This window comes from Salmo salar, chromosome 03 (assembly GCF_965601325.2).
Source record: "Salmo salar chromosome 03, fSalSal1, whole genome shotgun sequence".
NCBI lineage: Eukaryota > Metazoa > Chordata > Actinopteri > Salmoniformes > Salmonidae > Salmo > Salmo salar.
Window position 1 is genome coordinate 53402501 of NC_138293.1, and position 22592 is coordinate 53425092.

Below are 22592 nucleotides of genomic sequence, written 5' to 3' on the forward strand. Positions count from 1 at the left end.
AATGTTCAGCATTCACAATATTCCTTGCATTGTCTGCTCTGACCGGATTGTTATATTGGGCAATGTAGGGCCCTCGAGTGGCACAGCGGTCTAAGGCACTGCATCTCAGTGCTAGAGGCGTCACTACAGACACCCTGGTTCGATTCCAGGCTGTATCACAACCGGTTGTGATTGGGAGTCCCATAGGTGGCACACAATTGGCCCAGCGTCATCCGGGTTTGGTCGGTGTAGGCCGTCATTGTAAATAAGAATTTGTTCTTAACTGATTTGCCTAGTTAAATAAAGGTACAAAAAAAGTAACACTTTCACTCTGATGCTGCCTTGCACCATATGCGAGGTTGAAATTTACCAGTAGTGAATTTGTAAATACCAGTTGGATGCATTCATGTGATTTGAACTAGTTGAGAAACACAGATTGGCTAATGGCCAACAAGCTGTGTCAACCATAAACTAAAAGTACAGCTTTCAAGCTTGTAAACAAATTATAGAGTTTAAAAACCACGAATAGATTCATTTTTATAAATAATGTTTCGTTAATGCATTTACAGTGCCTTCAAAAAGTATTTACACCCATTATCTTTTTCCACATTTTGTGTTACAGCCTGAATTTAAAATTGATTAAATTTAGATTTTGTGAAACTGGTCTACACAAAATACCCCATAATGTAAAAGTTGAATTATGTTTTTAGAACTTTTTACAAATGAATACAAAATTTAAAGCTAAAATGTCTTGAGTCAATAAATATTCAATTCCTTTCTTATGGCAAGCCTAAAGAAGATCAGGAGTAAAAATGTGCTTAAAAGGCCACATAATAAGTTGCATGGACTCATTCTGTTTACAATAATAGTGTTTAACATGTTTTTTGAATGTACCTCACGCATAAAATAAGGTCCCTCAGTCAAGCAGTGAATTTCTAACACAGATTCAACCACAAAGACTAGGGAGGTTTTCCAATGCCTCGCAAAGAAGGGCCCCAATTGGTAGGTAGGTAAAAATAAAATAAAAAGCAGACATTGAATATCTCTTTGAGCATTAATTACACTTTGGATGGTGGATCAATACACCCAGTCACTACAAAGATACAGTCGTCCTTCCTACGTAACTCAGGTGCCGAAGAGGAAGGAAACCGTTCAGGGATTTCACCATGAGGCCAATAGTGACTTTAAACCAGTTACAGAATTGAATGGCTGTGATAGGAGAAAACTGATGATAGATCAATAATATTGTAGTTACTCCACAATACTAATCTAAATTACAGAGTGAAAAGAAGGAAGCCTGTACAGAATATAAATATTCCAAAACATGCATCCTGTTTTAAGGCACTAAATAAATGTACTTTATGTCCTGAATAAAAAGTGTTATGTTTGAGGCAAATCCAACACAACACATCACTGAGTACCACTCTTCTTATTTTCAAGAATGGTGGTGGCTGCATCATGTCATGGGTATGCTTATTATCGGCAAGGAATAGGGAGTTTTTATAGGATAAAAATAAATGAAATAGAGTTAAGCACAGGCAAAATCCTAGAGGAAAACCTGGTTCAGTCTGCTTTCCAATAGACACTGGGAGACATTCACCTTTCAGCAGGACAATAACATAAAACACTGGAGTTGCTTACCAAGACGACATTAAATGTTCCTGAGTGGCCTAATTACAGCTTTGACTTAAATCGACTTGAAAGTCTACAGCAAGACTTGAAAATGGCTGTCTAGCTATGATCAACAACCAACTTGACAGAGCTAGAAGCAACTATTTGTCCAATGCCGTTGTAATCTACTGGGAATCCAAAATATCTTTATCAACTTGTTCTTTAATAGTGTAATGTTTTACACAATCGAAAGTCTCTCAGGCTATCACACAATGTTATGCAAATGAGTTGCTGTATGTGAGGATGCTGGAGCATGCTGAGGGAGAGTTTTTGGTGAGGCGATTGTGAGGCGGGTCAGCGCTGGGGTGCACTGTCTGTGTTCATCCAAATAAATTACAACTTGGTTATTTATGAGAAATCAGTGTCCTAGGACTGTTTACGCTAGTCAACAAACTACGTGTGATTTTCGGTGGCTTTACATGCTCGTTACAAATTGGTGGCAACGGTGGGATCAGCACGTGAACTAGCTAACAACTTACAAGCTTGGCTAATTTTAGCTGGTTAGCTGCATTGGAAAATGGAGGGAAAAGTTGAACAACCCGGGAACAGCAATCAACAACCACTGACCGACCAACAGCCGGTGGTGGATCACCCGGGTGCCATGGACAGTCGGATTGACCAGCCGGTGTTCATGTCATAATCTTTCGAGGGGAAAGAAGATGAATGGACTGTTTGGATTGAACAATTTGAGTTAGCAGCGCAAGTGAATGGATGGTGAGCGGTAGATCGTTTGAACTTTCTCATGCTGTTGCTGAGGGGAAATGCGCAGAGATTTTGTAGTACTTTACCTCAGGATACCAAGAATGATTAGAACAGTGTGAAAGTGGCTTTGCAGAGGCACTTTGAGCCACCAGAACATGCTGACTGGAATCATGCATTTTTTCAGGACAGAAAAGGTAAAGTCGTTGAGTGCATTCATGACTTTGGGCATGATTTAAGCAGGCTAGCTTCAAAGGCTTATCCAGATTATAGCACGAGCACACGTAATTCGCTGGCACGAGATCATTTTATTACACACATTGGGTGCAGTGATCTGCGTATGCACCTGCGCAAGGCAGTACCAAAAACATTGGAAGAGGCAGTTAGTATAGCTACAGAGCTTGATCAGATAAAGCAGCTAGAAATGCTGGAAAGTGAAGACACTGCACAATAAAAAGTGAACATGTGTGGGACAAGCAAGGCTACTCTGCCTCCAGTTGGAGACAATGTCAGAGTTCCAAAAGAGATGTTCGAGTCATTGTGTGAGAGCGTTGCACAGTTGCGGACTAAGGTGCAGTATCTGGCAGCGAGGCAGCCACATGAGAGGCAGACATACCAAAAGCAGCAGAGCGTTTCCAGAGTCTTCTACAGTAGCAACGGCAAATGCCACAGGAGGATACAGACCGGACCAGGGAGAGGGAGATCTAGCTTCCCCGGGAGCGACAGAGGACGACCTACGTCGACCAATAGCAGGGCCTGCTGGAAATGTCATTGCACATGAAAAAAACTGTCCTTTCCTTTTCCATGTCAGCGCAGCATCGGATTCAACTACATGCACAGCTGACCAGTCCACAGCGAGAATTACATCAAGTGTGGTGGAGAGTGGGGTTTACCTGGAGTGCAAATTTGCTGACTCCGAGTATGAGGTCATGGTGGACTCGGGGTCCAGGTTTCCATGGTACACGAACAGGTATGGAGAAATGCTACTGGAAATAAGAGTGGTACATTGCAACCATACCACAGCATGGTTAAAGTAGCAAATGGACAGTTTCTCTCAGTCTTGGAGACCTGGTCCACAGTCATGAACATTGAATCTGACCTGGGATTTTGTCATTGCTAGCAACGCAGACCAGTGTGTACTGATAGCGACAGACTTTCTGGTAAAATATGGGGCTGTACTTGACGTGAAAAAAGAAAACGTGTTTTGGGGAAGCAGATTTTCAGTGGAGGGGCAGGGGGAGTGTGTTAAGTGGTGTTGATGAATGACACGATTATCCCTTCTATAAGTGAAATGTTTATAACTAGTGAAGTTGAGGGTACAGTAAACAATGACAAAACTGAGGGTCTTCTTGAGTCCTGCGTTAAAGTCACTGATACAAGTAACCTGTTGGTAGTGTCGTGGAAATTCTACACTTAAATTAATAATTATTTATTATCAGCGCGCTGGAGATGTTCCAACCAACTCAATGCACCAAGTACACATGTCGATCAGGAGCTCTCCTGGGGCAGTCTCGTTAGTTATCTTATATAGATTGCAGCCAGCTAACTGAGGTGCAGCTGAGAGCTGTAAAGGAAATGGTGGGGAGGTATGTGGGAATGTTTAGCACTGGTGATTTTGACTTGGGCTGCACTAAACTAGTCCAGCATAGGATTGACACAGGGGACACCAGGCCTATCAAACAAGCATTGAGGCGGGTGCTTGTTCATCTGCAAGCAGAGTTTGACAAGTATTTGCAGGATATGTTAGAAAGGGGAATAGTTAACCCATCCAGCAGTCCATAGGCAGCACCAGTGGTGTTAGTAAGAAAGAAGGACGGCTCAATCAGGTTCTGTGCGGATTACAGAAGGTTAAATGAGAACACTGTAAAATATGCTTATCTATTTCCTAGGATCGATGAGACCTTGGACTTGCTTGCCGCTGCTCAGTGGTTTCCCACTTTAGACTTTGCCAGTGGTTACTGGCAAGTCGAGATGCACCCCGAGGATCGTTGAAAAACTGCTTTTATGACAATGAGAGGACTTTTCGAGTTCCAGATAATGGGGTTTGGGTTGACAAATGCTCCAAGCAGGTTCCAGGGTCTCATGGACCTGGTTTTGGCTGATTTACAGTGGACAACATGTTTGGTGTACTTAGACAACATCATAGTGTTTGGTCGTACATTCCAAGAGCATGTGAAGTGTTTAGACAAGGTTTGGAGCATGCATGACTTAAGGTGAAGCCATCTAAGTGCCATTTGTTCAGGTCACAGGTGAGCTACCTAGGACACATCATCTCGGCTGAGGGAGTGTCGACTGACCCCATGAAAACAGAGACAGAAGCTTTTTATGCCTGGCGTCATACTACAGGAGGTTCATACCAGATTTTGCAGCTATGGCGGAGCCTTTGTACAGATTGACAGATAAGGGGAAAATGTTTGAGTGTAACGCAGCATATGAAGTTGCCTTTAACAAATTAAATTCCAAGTTTACCACATCCCCATACTTGCTTTCCCTGACCCAAATCTAGATTTCATAATGGATACTGATGCATGTGACGCAGGCATAGGGGCAGTCCTCTCCTAGAAACAAGAGGGTAGATAGAAAGAGTAGTAGCATATGCCAGTCGGTCACTGTCAAAACAGGAAAGGAAGTATTCACCTACCAAGAAGGAGCTTCTTGCTGTGGTAGTGTTTCTTAAACATTTCAGACAGTTTTTGCTGGGGAGGAAATTTATAATGAGAAATGATCACAGCTCACTGAGGTGGCTGAGTAACTTCAAACAACCTGAGGGACAGTTGGCTAGATGGTTAGAGAAACTGGATCAGTTTGACAATGATATTGTCCACAGGCCAGAGAGACTGCACAGTAATGCAGATGGTGTGTCACACAACACACACAGACAGAGTGTAGACACAGCCGACTCACAGGAGGCCACTGTCAATCTGAGAGGCATCGTAAACAATCCTCAGGGTGTCACTATTGAGCCTGTAGGTTGGAACTCAAACAAGCCAGGCAGTCCCCACAAATGCAGCTTTCCTTTTGGATGTACAGGATAGAGACCCAGTGGTCTCCCAGTTAAAAACATGGAAAAACAGGGTAGAGCAGAGCTCCCTGTGGAGTTGCAATCGGAGCCAAAGTTCAGGCCTTTCAAACAACTGTGGGGGACATTACATGTGAAGAATGGGGTGTTATGCCTTGAGAGTCAAAACTATGAGACAGATGACAACATCTGGAGATGGGTTGTACCTAGGGCTGTTGCGGTCACGAAATTTCGTTAGCTGATGATTGTCAAGCAAATAACTGTCAGTCTCACCCTAAATTGACCTTTAATTAACATTAACACATTCAGCATCTCCTGGCTTCCACACATAGCCTATAAGCTACTGATGCAGACCTTTGGAACATCTACATTTTAAAAGTCTAATTAATCCATGTAATATAGCCTACACCTTCACAATAAATTCCATTATTTCTGAAGAAAAGAATTGCATACTTTGAGTTGTCCTTAATGTTAGGTCCTGATGTGGTTATGCCAAACAGCTGTGGGCTACACTAGTTAATTTAGCAGACAAGATTTGCTTAGAATTCAGGTGGCATTCTTTTATATTATTTTATAGTATGAAGAAAACAATTGAACAAATATTTTCTCCAAACGATTTGAGAGAGTGCGCACATACGGCTATTCTGTATTGAGCGGTTAACAAAGAAATAGGTTGTCACATGAGATGACGCTGGAGAGACGAAGCAGGTACGGGGAGTAAAACATTTAATAAAGACGGACATGGAACGAGTCAGGAACAGTGTCAGCAAACTAATACTAAAGACAAAAAAACAATACAATGCAGCAGCAGGGAACAGAGCTGGGGAACTGACAAATATAGGGGAGGAAATTAACAGGTGATAAGTGAGTCCAGGTGAGTCCAATAACGCTGATGCGCGTGACGAGGGAAGGCAGGTGTGCATGATGGATGGCAGGAGTGTGTGATGCAGGGCCCTCAAGCACCAGGGGGAGGGCAGAGAGGGAGCATTTTTTTTACATTTTACATTTTAGTCATTTAGCAGACACTCTTATCCAGAGCGACTTACAGTAGTGAATGCATACATTTCATTTTTTATTAAAAAAAATTAAAAATCGTACTGGTCCCCCGTGGGAATCGAACCCACAACCCTGGTGGTGCAAACACCATGCTCTACCAACTGAGTCACACGAGAGCAGACGTGACATAGGGCGGGAGCAGACGTGACATACACCTAATATTCTTAATTTAGAGTTATTAATGTAACTTTAGTTGTTCTACAAACGTTGGGCTTTATGTTTTGATTTTTAAGACATTGTAAGGCTGAATGATGAGACTAATGATGATTTGAAAAAAGTCGTTTGAAAGGCATGAGCTCTGCTTTGTTTTTTTGCGCAGGATGTATTCACTCCAATAGTCTCTCATTCACAATTTGACAAGCACTTGATAATGCCTCAAATTTCACAGCGGCATCCCCTTTGTCGTAATACACCCTATAAAAAATCCATGCCTTTTGAGGCCTGGAGTGATGCGTTGTGCCCTTCTCCCTGAGTGCTGCGCAATCCAAAGTGCCTCTCACTCACATGGCTCTCCGTCAGGTCTTTCTCACAGGCTACAAGTGGGGACACAACTGTGCACGTCCTTATCCAATTCCGAGGTGCATATTGAAGATATTGGAAGAACTGTCTATCATTTACTTATCGTCAGCCAACAAGATGAGTAGGGCTAACGCACAGCAAAAGCACTAGCCTACTGTCCCCCATAGTACAAAAGTTGACCTATTCTGTGCGATAAATAACTATTCCAAACATAGTCTGGGACAGGTGTGGGGTGCAATAGATCCCAAATTAATACAGCCACTAGCATTAAAAAAAATGTGGTTGACGCAATAGATCAGAACTTTTAGCTTAAAATGTTGATAAACTATTTCTTCACATTATAAGCGCCGTAGGCAATAAGCGTGAATGTTCCATTAGCGAGAAAACACCATTATCAAAAGTGACCTCAAATGCGATTATGCACATAATGCTTTCATTATAAAAGGTGCATTTTATGGTGAAAATGATCTTTCCCAAACTTGAAACTCATGCCCTGCTATGTAAGCCAGTTAGGCTCTAAACCCCTTGTAAAGCGGATTAATTCTAAGAAGTTATTTGGCCACAAATAGGCCTATGGGCTAGGCTACATGAGGTGTGCGAATATGAATCGAAAAAGTTTAGGAAAAAAAGCAGTTTCTTATGCTGGGCATCATTCACAAGTGATAATATATAATTCACATATAACAACACAGGGCGAGACCCAGATGCAGACACAGGAGGCAGATGGTCAGAGTCTCTGATATTTATTAGAATACAAGGGGCAGGCAGGTCGAGGACAGACAGAAGTTCATTAACCAGGTCAGAGTCCAAATGGTGGCAGGCAGGCTCAAGGTCAGGGCAGGCTGAAGGGTCAGGCAGGCGGGCTCAGTGTCAGGGCAGGCAGAACAGGTCGGAACCGGGAGGGCTAAAAACAGAGAAAAACACGCTGGTAGGCTTGACAAGACAAGACGAACTGGCAACAGACAAACAGAGAACACAGGTATAAATACATTGGGCATAATGGGGAAGATGGGCAACAACTGGAGGGGGTGAAGACAAGCACAAAGTCAGGTGAAACAGATCAGGGTGGAGTGGAGACAAGCACAAAGACAGGTGAAACAGATCAGGGTGGAGTGGAGACAAGCCCAATAGTCACTCACCTGCAAAAGGCCCAACAGACTATTCTTGATTTAATCTTTACATATACTAAATAATATATGTGTGAAATTTGTTTTGCTTTAGAATGGACCATTATCACGCACCTGTCTCGAAACGGGCAGCGGGAAAAATATGCACTTAAATAGCGAATGGCATTTTTTATGACATCACAAAATAACAACCAAAATGACATTAGTGTGCTTTAGTTCACCTCTGACCATTCCCCACGTTCTATGTTTGAAATATTGTTCCAATATTCGCTTTAGAACGTGTTAGAGGTTCGGCGGGAAAATTCTGTTGAAACAAAGGCACATTCCTTTGGAGAGTGAGACCTGAATCTTCTACCTTGATTTACAACAGGGTGTGAGTTTAACCCCCATCAGTTTCCTCCTCCCCCTTCTGCGGGTGAGAGGGCGTGTGGTTGAAGTCATTCATTGCAAAACTGATCTGACCTATTTGGATCTTCACAGGACAGTCATGACAAGATAAACAATGTGCTTAATATTAGGAAAGTTGAGAAAAAAATATAGTAGGCCTAGTCTATAGAAAGCTGATGGGATCCTCCTTTTTTTATTAGGGGCCATCACTCTGTTTTCTCACGCGACTGCATAGCCTATAGAAATATTGCACAACGTGAGCTCATTGGCTCTCATTAAGTGTTTGATTCGATTTTTGAATACATTTGCATTGATGTCAGAGTGATTAGAGGGACAATAGAGTGCTGAGTACCAGGCAGTTAGCAAGTTTGATCAGCTACTAATCACCATCAGCAGCATCAGAGCTTGGAGAAGCCTAATTACCGGAATTTGACTGCCTTCATGACTCGTGACCGCCGGTGTGGCGATAATACGGTCACCGCAACAGCCCTAGTTGTACCAGATGAGCTCGTACATGAGATACTTATCTTCCATCTGGCCACTCTACTATAATGGCTTGATTGGTGGAGTGCTGCAGAGATGGTTGTTCTTCTGGAAGGTTCTCCCATCTCCACAGAGGAATGCTGGAGCTCTGTCAGAGTGACCATTGGGTTCTTGGTCACCTCCCTGACCAAGACCCTTCTCCCCCAATTGCTCAGTTTGGCCCGGGCGGCCAGCTCTAGGAAGAGTCTTAGTGGTTCCAAACTTATTCCATTTAAGGATGATGGAGGCCACTGTGTTCTTGGGGACCTTCACTGCTGCAAAAAAATGTTGGTACCCTTCCCCAGATCACAATCCTGTCTCAGAGCTCTATGGACAATTCCTTCGACCTCATGGCTTGGTTTTTGTTCTGACACCCTCTGTCAACTTGGGACCTTTATATAGACAGGTGTTTGCCTTTCCAAATCATGTCCAATCTATTTAATTTACCACAGGTGAAGATTGATCAATGGAAACAGGATGCACCTGAGCTCAATTTCAAGTCTCATAGCAAAGGGTCTGAAAACGTATGTAAATAAGCCATTTCCTTTTTATGAATTTGCGAACATTTATTAAAACCTGTTTTTGCTTTGTCATTACGGGCTATTGTGTGTAGATTGATGAGGAAAAGTTTATATTTTATCCATTGTAGAAAAAGGCTGTAAAAGTAACAAAATGTGGAAAAAGTGATGGGGTCTGAGTACTTTCTGAATGCACAGTAGGTTACCTTTCACCTTTCAGCCCCTTCTATCTTTCAGAGGATTATGGAAAATCTGATGAAGGATCTTGATTGGATGGAATGAAAAGGAGCACCCTAGGAACCTACAAAAGGTCCTGCAACGTCTTCAGGAGAACGGACTCCAAGTGAAAAGTCCAAATGTAAAAAAAAGTCAAAATGTATCTAGGTTATGTGTTGGATAACAGAGGAATCCACCCATCCACAGAGAAAATCAAAGCTATCCAGGGGGCACCTGGCAGTACAAACGTGAAGGAGCTGAAGGCCTTTCTAGGTCTTGTTAACTACTATTGACGTCTTGTGCCAAAGCAGAGCACAGTTCTAGCGCCACTGTATAGGTTGCTGAAAGACCAAGTGACTTGGCGTTGGAAACAACCGGAACAGGATACCTTCAACAAATGAAAAGAACTGTTAACGAATTACATTGAACCAACATGGAATAGACATTGAATTGACATCTGTGCCTCGTGAGTACCTCTTTCTTTGGCTTGTGACACATTGTACGGTATTGAAGCCATCATGCAGCACATTATGCCAAATAGAGATGCCCCAGTTGAGAAGAAATACTCAGATTGAAAAGGAAGCCTTGGGACTAATCTATGGAGTAAAAAAGTTCCATCAGTATCTGTGGGGGAGACAATTTAACTTATTGACTGATCACAAACCCTTACTTACCTTGTTTGGGGAGCACAAGAGCCTCTCTACGATTGCATGCAGTGGTAGGCCCACATTTTGTTAGCGTGTGACTACTACCTGAGACCAGTGATGCCGGAATTGTATCAGCTCACATCCACACACTGCTAACAGAGAACTTTGAGGAAGCACCGCTGAACGCTACACAAATAGCCAGAGCAACACACATGGAGAGTGAGCTCTCAAAAGTCTACAAATATATCATGGAGGGTTGGCTTGAACAGGTTGACGAAAACTTGAAATTAGACACACGGAGGAATGAGCTGTCTGTTGAACGAGGGTGTTTCTTATGGGGCAATACACACAGGACACCAGGATATTGTAAAAACGAAAGCACTTGCTCGCAAATACTTTATGTCTGGTGGCCAAAACTATACGGAGAAGTGGAGCCGATCTGCAAGGAGTGTGAAACCCCATGACAGGTCTCGTTGCATCCATGGGAGTTCCATGGTGAGTGTTAAATGTTTACACAGACTGTGCAAGCCCATGTTTATGATAGTGGTTGACGCACACTCTAAACAGTTAGAAGTGTTCAGAATGTCACAAATCACTTCACGTGCTACCATAACCAGACTGAGAAGTTGTTCTCATCATTCGTAACGGACAATGCGAAAACTTTCATGTCAAACTAATTCCAGACGTTTGTGAGGTAGAACGGAATCCTGCACTCCACCAGCACGCATGGACACCCAACTTCAAGAAGGCTGGCAGAGAGGTATGTTCAGACATGGTCATGGTTAGAGCATTGGTCATGGTTAGAGCATTGGTCATGGTTAGAGCATTGGTCATGGTTAGAGCATTGGGCCAGCAACCTTTCAGTTACTGGCCCAATGCTCTAACCATGACCAACGAACAGTGGAAAGGTCATTTGGAGTTGATGATGCTGTGTACTTGCGAAATACAACGGGAGGAGGACCGAGATGGATACCTGAGTTTGTCACACAACAGACAGGTCCAGTATCTTACAAAGTGATAGGCAGAGACACTGACAGTCCACATATGACACGTGGATCAGTTGAGAGCATGAGTTGCTACTGAAACACCATCTCAGGTGGTAACTGACTCTTTGACAGACACAACTGACACTGTACAGGTGAGACAAGAACATTTGATCGCAGACACACAGAGCCTGCGTTGCCCTTAAAGACTTTTACACACACGCATTCACACTGATGAGGTTGAAAAAAAGAGAAAGAATTGTTATGATGTGAAAAGATGTATCGACAAAGGTTGTAAGAAAAAGAAACACATATGATGTCAAACTGTTCATTGAAATGTTGAGTGTTTAAAAGATACATGCTCTTTTAGTTGTTTACAGTACAAGCATTTTTTTAACCTTCATTTAACTAGGCAAGTCAGTTAAGAAAAAAATCTTATTTTCAACGATGGCCTAGTTACAGTGGGTTCACTGCCTTGTTCAGGGGTAGAACGACAGATTTTTACCTTGTCAGCTCGGGGATTCGACCTTGCAACCTTACTAGTCCAAAGCTTTAACCACTAGGCTACCTGTCCCCCATTTAATAGGGATCATTTGTTACTGTTTCTCAGACTAAAAGGGGTAGATGATGTAGTGTATTAATTAGCCTATAACAACTACATGGTTCAATTATGGTATTACATTATAGGGTTAATAGTAATATTGGTACACACAGGTTGCCGTACCATAGTCAAGGTCAAAGTGCATTATGAGAATGCACATGTCAATTCATTCTGTTATTAAACTTGATGCTAAACAGCATGGCTGCATCTTGCCTCGTTAATATACCACAGATAGTTTACCAGTTACTGGAATCTTGTTTTTCAAAACTGCCGGCAGCTTGTTGCCAAAACATTGACAACAAATACATACTGACATAGTAAAATAAATAAAAGTGTGAAAAAATTATTAAAAAATGATTATTTCATTCTGATGATTGCCGGAGAACAAGGCTGATGTTTTACGTATTCCTAACCAATCGTTTTTTTTTTTCCTTTGCGTTGTTTGTAACTTATTTTTTAACTTATTTTGTACATAATGTTGCCGCTACCGTCTCTTATGACCGAAAAGATCTTCTGGACATCAGGACTGCGATTACTCACCACGGACTGGCAGAATCCTTTTTTTCCTTTAACGAGCCCGACGTGAATGATATACTACTTCCCCGGGAACAGGCCCAGTTCCCCCTCATTTGCGTGAAGAGAAGGCGGAGAAAAAGGGGCCAAAGTGCGGGCTGCCTTCTGAGAATTCGTAGGCGATCGAATAAACCCCTACTTCCTTCCATTCTGCTAGCAAATGTGCAGTCTTTGGAAAATAAAATCGATGACCTATGCGGAAGATTAAACTACCGGGACATTCAAAACTGTAATATCTTATGCTTCACGGAGTCGTGGCTGAGCGACAACATTATCAACATACAGTTGGCTGGTTATACGCTGTATCGACAGAACAACAGTGTCTGGTAAGACAAGGGGCGTCGGATTATGTATTTTTGTAAATAACAGCTGGTGCAATATATCTAAGTAAGTCTCGAGGTTTTGCTCGCCTGAGGTAGTATCTCATGATAAGCTGTAGACCACACTATCTACCTAGAGTTTTCATCTGTATTTTTCGTAGCTGTCTACATACTACCACAGACCAATGCTGGCACTGAATGAGCTGTACTCCGCCATAAGCAAACAGGAAAACGCTCAACCAGAGGCAGCACTCCTAGTAGCCGGGGACTTAATGCAGGGAAACTTAAATCAGTCTTACCAAATTTCTATCAGCATGTTAAATAAGCAACCAGAGGGAAAAAACATTGGACCACCTTTACTCCACACATGGAGACGTATACAAAGCTCTCCCTCACCCACCATTTGGTAAATCTGACCATAATTCTATCCTCCTGATTCCTGCTTACAAGCAAAAATGTAAGAAGGAAGCACCACTGACTCGATCAATAAAAATGTGGTCAGATGAAGCAGATGCTAAGCTACAGGACTGTTTTGCTAGCACAGACTGGAATATGTTTCGGGATTCCTCCGATGGCATTGAGGAGTGCACCACATCAGTCACTGGCTTCATCAATAAGTGCATCGATGACATCGTCCCCACAGTGACCGTACATACAGGTACATACCCCAACCAGAAGCCATGGATTACAGGCAACATCCGCATTGAGCTAAAGGCTAGAGCTACTGCTTTCAAGGAGCGGGACTCTAACCCGGAAGCCTATAAGAAATCCCACTATGCCCTCCAACGAACCATCAAACAGGCAAAGCGTCAATACAGGACTAAGATCGAATCGTACTACACCGGCTCTGATGCTTGTCGGATGTGACAGGGCCTGCAAACCATTACAGACTAGAAAGGGAAGCACAGCCGAGAGCTGCCCAGTGACACGAGCCAACCAGATGAGCTAAACTACTTATATGCTCGCTTCTAGGCAAATAACACTGAAACATGCATGAGAGCACCAGCTGTTCCAGAGACTGTGTGATCACGCTCTCCGCAGCCGATGTAAGACCTTTAAAAAGGTCAACATTCACAAGGCCGCAGGGCCAGACGGATTACCATGACGTGTACTGCGAAGTGTCTTCACAGACATTTTCAACCTCTCCCTGTCCGAGTCTGTAATACCAACATGTTTTAAGGAGACCACTATAGTCCCTGTGCCCAAGAACACTAAGGTAACCTGCCTAAATGACTACTGACCCGTAGCACTCACGTCTGTAGCCATGACGTGCTTTGAAAGGCTGGTCATGGCTCACATCAAAACCATTATCCCAGAAACTCTAGACCCACTCCAATTTGCATACCGCCCCAACAGATCCACAGATGATGCAATCTCTATTGCACTCTACACTGCCTTTTCCCACCTGGATAAAAGGAACACCTATGTGAGAATGCTATTCATTGATTACAGCTCAGCGTTCAACAACATAGTGCCCTCAAAGCTCATCAATAACTAAGGACCCTGAGACTAAACAACTCCCTCTGCAACTGGATCCTGGACTTCCTGACGGGCCGCCCCCAGGTGGTAAGGGTAGGTAACAACACAGGGGCCCCTCAGGGGTGCGTTCTCAGTCCAACACCATCATTAAGATTGCCGATGACACAACAGTGGTAGGCCTGATCACCGACAAAAGACGAGACAGCCTATAGGGAGGAGGTCAGAAACCTGGCTGTGTGTTGCCAGGACAACAACCTCTCCCTCAACATGATCAAGACAAAGGAGATGATTGTGGACTACAGGGAAAATGGGACCGAGCACATCCCCATTCTCATCGACAGAGGTGTAGTGGAGCAGGTTGAGAGCTTCAAGTTCCACCAACAAACTAACATGGCCCAAGCACACCAAGACAGTTGTGAAGAGGGCACGACAAAACCTCAAAGGTTCTACATCTTTACCATCGAGAACATCCTGACTGGTTGCATCACTGCCTGGTATAGCAACTGCTCAGCCTCTGACCGCAAGGCACTACCCCCCCCCCCCCCCCCCCCGCTTTTACACCGCTGCTACTCTCTGTTGTTTTCATCTATGCATAGTCACTTTAATAACTCCACCTACTTGTACATATTACCTCAACTAACCGGTGCCCCCGAACATTGACTCTATACAGGTACCACCCTGTGTATAGTTTCGCTATTGTTATTTTACTGGTGCTTTTTAATTACTTGTTACTTTTATTTATTGTTCTTACTCGTATTTTTTTTAAACTGCATTAATGGTTAGGGGCTCGTAAGTAAGCATTTCACTGTTGTATTCGGCGCATGTGACTAACACAATTTGATTTGAATCCCTCATATTACACACCAATGGTATTCACTAAGTTGATGGTTCATATTCTGAAGTGCCCTAATGGGCCACTAGATGTCTTGTGATAGATTACATAAAATCCTTGAAAGATAATTATGGTAGTTTACAGGTAAACCTAGAAAGTTTCCAGTAATATACCCTCCCTTTGCAACCCAAATCTCCTCTCATGCCCTCCCTCATCCTCCCCCACTCCAGTGTGCTCAGCTACCCCTCCCCCTCCCTGTCCCCCTCCCTCCACCCCGAACTGGTGGACCTCATCCTCACCTACGCCCTCCGTGTGTGGAGCAACCCCACCCCCCTCAACTTCCAACTTCTTCGCCCCTCCCGGAACCACCCCAACCAAGAGGGGGACTTCAGGGTGTCCTTCCCCAGCTCCTACCATGAGGACGGGTACCCCTTCGATGGCAGAGGTGGCACCCTGGCTCACGCGTTCTTCCCCGGGACGGCAGACATGGCGGGGGACACCCACTTTGACAATGGGGAGAGCTGGAGTTACGGGTATGGAGGTGAGTGAGAGGCTTAGGGCGTAACACACATAAACAGTGTGTACTTCTGTGAACAACATAATGAGATTTTATCTTTCCCTATCTATCCATCCATCTCCTTTCCTCCCTACATCTCTTACTCTCTCTCCCTTTCTCTCCCCTCCCTCCATTTCTCTCTTCATCTTTGGCTCCCCCAACCACTGTCTCCCTTTTTTTCCCCTTCCTCCATTTCTGTCATTTTCCCTCTATCGCCAAATAGCCTATACTTACAGTATATGTATCATCTCTGTACTGGTATCCCTTGTAAGTTATTGTTACAATTTATTTTTTTATTCTTTGTGTTATTATTTTTCTATCATTTCAATTATTTTCTCTTTGCATTGTTGGGAAGGGCCGTAAGTAAACATTTCACTGTTAGTCTAAACCTGTTGTTTACGAAGCATGTGACAAATACAATTTGATTTGAGATCTATTGTCTCTTTTTCTCTCCTCTCCATCTCTCTCAGATGACGTTGGCACCACTGATCTCTTCACGGTAGCAGTGCATGAGTTTGGCCACGCCCTGGGCCTCTCACATACCTCTTCCAATCCCTCCATCATGAGGCCATACTACCAGGGGACTGTGGGGGACATCCAGAGCTACACACTACCTACAGATGACAGGCTGGGAATACAGGCTATATACGGTACACACCATAACAATCACACACAGTGCACACACACATTTGAAGTCTTTGTTTAGGTCCTCAACAAAGGGAAATGTTATAAAGACCCATATCCAGAGACACAGGAACACAAATGCTCAAAAATACTGAAATGGTATTTCATAGGAAAGAGAAGAACGTCTGCCACGCATCCCACTCCGGCCCCCACCACTCCCAAGCTACCTTTCCTGCCCAGTCCTCCATCCCCAAGACTAACACCACAGTGAGTGTATAACTAGGCAAATACTGCAAATACTACAACTTGTTATAGTTAAGATACTATATGACAATATCATGAAAATATCATAAAGATACAGTACCCTCTCTCTACCGCCCCTTACAAACACAGCCCAGACCCTGCTCTGCCAGATCGCTGTGAGGGGAAATATGATGCCATTGCCAACATCAGAGGAGAAGTCTTCTTCTTCAAGGGTAAGAAGAACAACCATTTTTCATGTTAACTATAGAAAAGTGTACGGGCTTGGGACTGTCAGTGTCTGTGTGGTGCCATTTCTCAAAATTTCCCCCCACGTGGTCCAGCCCCCTTGCAATTTGAGTTCCAGCCGATGACCTTCAGTCCCTCACCATTTGAGTGACAGCTAGTAAAAGGAGAGAGAGAAATAATTTGAGTGATAGCTAGCAAGATGCACACACAGCAGAGAGAGAGAAAGACACAGGAACATTTCCTCTTGTGTGCTACCTATATCCTCCCACTAGAATCCACATACTTTAATGAGGACAGCTTCTCTATCTTGGAGGGGGAAATCAATAATTTCCAAGCCCAGGGACATGCACTAGTCTGTGGCGTCCTAAATTCCAGAACTGGAAAGGAACCTGACACCCTCAGCACACAGGGGGACAAACACCTATCTGGAGGAGACAGCATTCCCTCCCCTGTATGCCCCCCTAGGCACAATTACGACAACATAACCAACAAAAACTCCTGTAGCTCTGTCGCACGCTGGGTATGTACATAGTCAATGGTAGGCTTCGAGGGGACTCCTATGGTAGGTACACTTATAGCTTATGTCTTGGCAGTAGTACTGTAGACTACTTTATCACTGACCTCAACCTAGTCTCTCAGAGCGTTCACAGTCAGCCCACTGACAACCCTATCAGATCACAGCAAAATCACAGTCTACTTGAACAGGGCAATACTCAATCATGAGGCATCAAAGCCAAAGGAACTAAATAATTTTAAGAAATGTTATAGATGGAAGGAAAGTAGTGTGGAAACCTACCGAAAAACAAATAGGCAACAACAAATTCAATCCCTTTTAGACAACTTCCTGGACAAAACGTCCCACTGTAATAGTGAAGGTGTAAAGTATATTTGACCTCTCAGCTTCCCTATCAAATCTAAAAATGTCAAACAGAAAACCGAAGAAAATGAACAATGACAAATGGTTTGATGAAGAATGCAAAAACCTAAGAAAGAAATTGAGAAACCTGTCCAACCAAAAACATAGAGACCCAGAAATCCTGAGCCTATGCCTTCACTATGGTAAATAGTGAAAAAACAATACAGAAATACACTACAGAAAAAGAACAAACAGCATGTCAGAAAGCAGCTCAATGTAATTGAAAAATCCATAGTCTAACCACTTGTGGGAAAATTGGAAAACACTAAACAAACAACAATGCGAAGAGTTATCTACCCAAAACAGATAGATAACTTCTCCAATCTTTTTGGTCGTATAACAAAGAACAAACAGCAAAAACATATACATGATCAAATACAAATCTTAGAATCAACTATTAAAGACTACCAGAACCCACTGGATTCTCCAATTACATTGAATGAACTACAGGACAAAATATGGTATCCTCAATGAAATTATAATATATACAGACCACAAACTCCAATTGGCTATACTTAAACTCTTTAACATCATCATTGGCTCTGGCATCTTCCCCAATATTTGGAACCAAGGACTGATCACCCCAATCCACAAAAGTGGAGACAAATTTGACCCCAATAACTACCATGGGATATGCAACCTTGGGAAGAAAAATGCATTATCATTAACAGCAGACTCGTACATTTCCTCTGTGAAAAAAATGTACTGAGCAAATGTCAAATTGGCTTTTTGCCAAATTACTGTACGCCAAACGGCACCCTAATTGACAAAGAAACAAACCAAAACAAAGGCAAAGTCTTCTCATGCTTTGCTGATTTCAAAAAGGCATTTGACTCAATATGGCATGAGGGTCTGCTATATTTTTTTATTTTACCTTTATCTTTTTAATATAAATTGATGGAAAGTGGTGTTGGGGGAAAAACATACGACATTATAAAATCCATGTACACAAAATGCGAAATGCTTGTGTTTCTAGTTCTGACCATGCAGTAATATCTAACAAGTAATCTAACAATTTCACGACAACTACCTTATACACACAAGTGTAAAGGAATGAATAACAATATGTACATAAAGATATATGAATGAGCGATGGCCGAGCAGCATAGACAAGATGCAGTAGATGGTATAGAGTACAGTATGTACATATGAGATGAGTAATGTAAGTTATGTAAACATTATATAAAGTGGCATTGTTTAAAGTGGCTAGTGATACATTTATTGCATAAATTTTTCATTATTAAAGTGGCTAGAGATGAGTCAGTATGTTGGCAGCAGCCACTCAATGTTAGTGATGGCTGTTTAACAGTCTGATGGCCTTGAGATAGAAGCTGTCTTTCAGTCTCTCGGTCCCCGCTTTGATGCACCTGTACTGACCTCGCCTTCTGGATGATAGCGGGTGAACAGGCAGTGGCTCGGGTGGTTGTTGTCCTTGATGATCTTTTTGGCCTTCCTGTGACATCGGGTGGTGTAGGTGTCCTGGAGGGCAGGTAGTTTTCCCCCGGTGATGCGTTGTGCAGACCTCACTACCCTCTGGAGAGCCTTACGGTTGCGGGCAGAGCAGTTGCCGTACCAGGCGGTGATACAGCCCGACAAGATGCTCTTGATTGTGCATCTGTAAAAGTTTGCGAGTGTTTTTGGTGACAAGCCGAATTTCTTTAGCCTCCTGAGGTTGAAGAGGCGCTGCGCCTTCTTCACCACACTGTCTTCTTCTCCACTACTGTCCCGTCGATGTGGATAGGGGGCTGCTCCCTCTGCTGTTTCCTGAAGTCCACGATCATCTCCTTTGTTTTGTTGACATTGAGTGTGAGATATTTTCTTGACACCACACTCCGAGGTCCCTCACCTCCTCCCTGTAGGCCGTCTCGTCATTGTTGGTAATCAAGCCTACCACTGTAGTGTCGTCTGCAAACTTGATGATTGAGTTGGAGGCGTGCATGGCCACGCAGTAATGGGTGAACAGGGAGTACAGGAGAGGGCTGAGAACACACCCTTGTGGGGCCCCAGTGTTGAGGATCAGTGGGGTGGAGATGTTGTTTCCTACCCTCACCACCTGGAGGCGGCCCGTCAGGAAGACCAGGACCCAGTTGCACAGGGCGGGGTCAAGACCCAGGGTCTCGAGCTTAATGACGAGTTTGGAGGGTACTATGGTGTTAAATGCTGAGCTGTAGTCGATGAACAGCATTCTTACATCGGTATTCCTCTTGTCCAGATGGGTTAGGGCAGTGTGATTGCAATTGCGTCGTCTGTGGACCTATTGGGGCAGTAAGCAAATTGGAGTGGGTCTAGGGTGTCAGGTAGGGTGGAGGTGATATGGTCCTTGACCAGTCTCTGAAAGCACTTCATGATGAGTGAGTGATACGGGGCGATACGGGGTAAGTGAGTGCTACGGGGCGATAGTCATTTAGCTCAGTTACCTTAGCTTTCTTGGGAACAGGAACAATGGTGGCCCTCTTGAAGCATGTGGGAACAGCAGACTGGGATAAGGATTGATTGAATATGTCCGTAAACACACCAGCCAGCTGGTCTGCGCATGCTCTGAGGACGCGGCTGGGGATGCCGTCTGGGCTGGCTGCCTTGTGAGGGTTAACACGTTTAAATGTTTTACTCACGTTAGCTGCAGTGAAGGAGAGCCCGCAGGTTTTGGTAGCGGGCAAGTTGTTTAGTTTGTCTGGGAGCAAGACATCGTGGTCCGCAACGGGGCTGGTTTTCCTTTTGTAGTCCGTGATTGACTGTAGACCCTGCCACATACCTCTCGTGTCTGAGCTATTGAATTGCGACTCTACTTTGTCTCTATACTGATGCTTAGCTTGTTTGATTGCCTTGCGGAGGGAATAGCTAGACTGTTTGTATTCGGTCATGTTTCCGGTCACCTTGCCCTGATTAAAAGCAGTGGTTCGCGCTTTCAGTTTTGCGCGAATGCTGCCATCAATCCACAGTTTCTAGTTGGGGAAGGTTTTAATAGACGCCGTGGGTACAACATCACCGATGCACTTGCTAATAAACTCGCTCACCAAATCAGCGTTATTCATCAATGTTATTGTCCGACGCTATGCGGAACATATCCCAGTCCACGTGATCGAAGCAATCTTGAAGCGTGGAATCCGATTGGTCGGACCAGCGTTGAACAGACCTGAGCACGGGCGCTTTCTGTTTTAGTTTCTGTCTATAGGCTGGGAGCAACAAAATGGAGTCGTGGTCAGATTTTCTGAAAGTAGGGCGGGGGAGGGCTTTGTATGCGTCGCGGAAGTTAGAATAACAATGATCCAGGGTTTTGCCAGCCCGAGTCGCGCATTCGATATGCTGATAAAATTTAGGGAGCCTTCTTTTCAGATTAGCCTTGTTAAAATCCCAGGCTACAATAAATGCAGCCTCAGATAAAACCACATACCTGCATCCAAAAGAAAATCAAACATTTGTAGAGCACATATGTTCTGCAAATCGTCGCCTCTTTCTACAACTGATGCACAATACAAGGGACTGGGATAATTTGAGGAGCTAGCCATCGTTCACACATACAATAGCCTGCTAATACCTTAGCTATTAACCACATGTTGAATTCAGAATGTTAATATAATCCTAAAAAGTACAGTTAAAAGTGCATCTTAACAATACCAATCACTTATGAGTAACCTCTAAATATACAACATTATTCATGAACAAAACACAGTGTGTATGACTTTGTGCTTCAAAGAATCAAACTTTTCTGAAGACGACAGACAAAGCATGCCTACCTCTCATAGTGCATCAAAATGATTTGAGCATGCAGGGCAAAACGTAAGTACACACTCCCCTACTCCCAGGATGCAGGCATGCATAATAACAAATCAACATGCCATATTAATCTATGAACCTGGTGAAATTCACACAGTACTTTAACAACTGTTACACACGTAAGAAAATGAAGACCCACATTGTTTTGAAAAAATATTTTTGCACTCTGAATAAACCCAACTTGTCATCTGACTGTATCCTGTGTTTCTTTATTCTGTATCTGCTAAAAATGTTTGTTTTTAGCATAGCCCCTTTTACACCCCTGCTGGCTTACCCCTACTAGCTAACCACTTGCAGCCTTGAAACACATCACTTATTAGAAGTTCAGCACATCAGCGTTTCTCATACAAAATAAACCTTTATCATCATAGTAGACATTGAACGTCTATAACCAAACTGGCTATAACTGTTGTTTGCCGATGGTAACTATAGCTAGCCACATACTAACCTGAGTGCTAATGTTACTAGCAGCAGTAACAGTAAATCCAGGTAAACTCAGCAATAAAAGAAACGTCCCTTTTTCAGGACCCTGTCTTTCAAAGATAATTCGTAATAATCCAAATAACTTCACAGATCTTCATTGTAAAGGGTTTAGACACTGTTTCCCATGCTTGTTCAATGAACCATAAACAACTAATGAACATGCACCTGTGGAACGGTCGTTAAGACACTAACAGCTTACAGACGGTTGGCAATTAAGGTCACAGTTATGAAAAGTTAGGACAGTAAAGAGGCCTTTCTACTGACTCTGAAAAACACCAAAAGAAAGATGACCAGGGTCCCTGCTCATCTGCGTGAACGTGCCTTAGGCATGCTGCAAGGAGGCATGAGGACTGCCAGGGTACTAAATTGCAATTTCCGTACTGTGAGACGCCTAAGACAGCGCTATAGGGAGACAGGACGGACAGCTGACAGTGGCAGTGGCAGACCACGTGTAACAACACCTGCACAGGATCGGTACATCCGAACATCACACCTGCGGGACAGGTACAGGATGGCAACAACAACTGCCCGAGTTACACCAGGAATGCACAATCCCTCCATCAGTGCTCAGACTGTCCGCAATAGGCTGAGAGAGGCTGGAC

General features: G+C 43.5%; 1 protein-coding gene across 1 annotated transcript in view; it reads left to right on the plus strand.

Moving 5' to 3' along the window:
- Window positions 1-22592, plus strand: part of mmp25a (matrix metallopeptidase 25a) — a 36296-nt gene that overhangs the window by 7913 nt on the left and 5791 nt on the right. The window contains exons 4-7 of the mRNA XM_014192270.3: window positions 15379-15689; window positions 16175-16354; window positions 16499-16595; window positions 16722-16804. Of these exons, the coding sequence (XP_014047745.1) occupies window positions 15379-15689; window positions 16175-16354; window positions 16499-16595; window positions 16722-16804 (671 nt within the window). The remainder of the gene's footprint in view (window positions 1-15378; window positions 15690-16174; window positions 16355-16498; window positions 16596-16721; window positions 16805-22592) is intronic.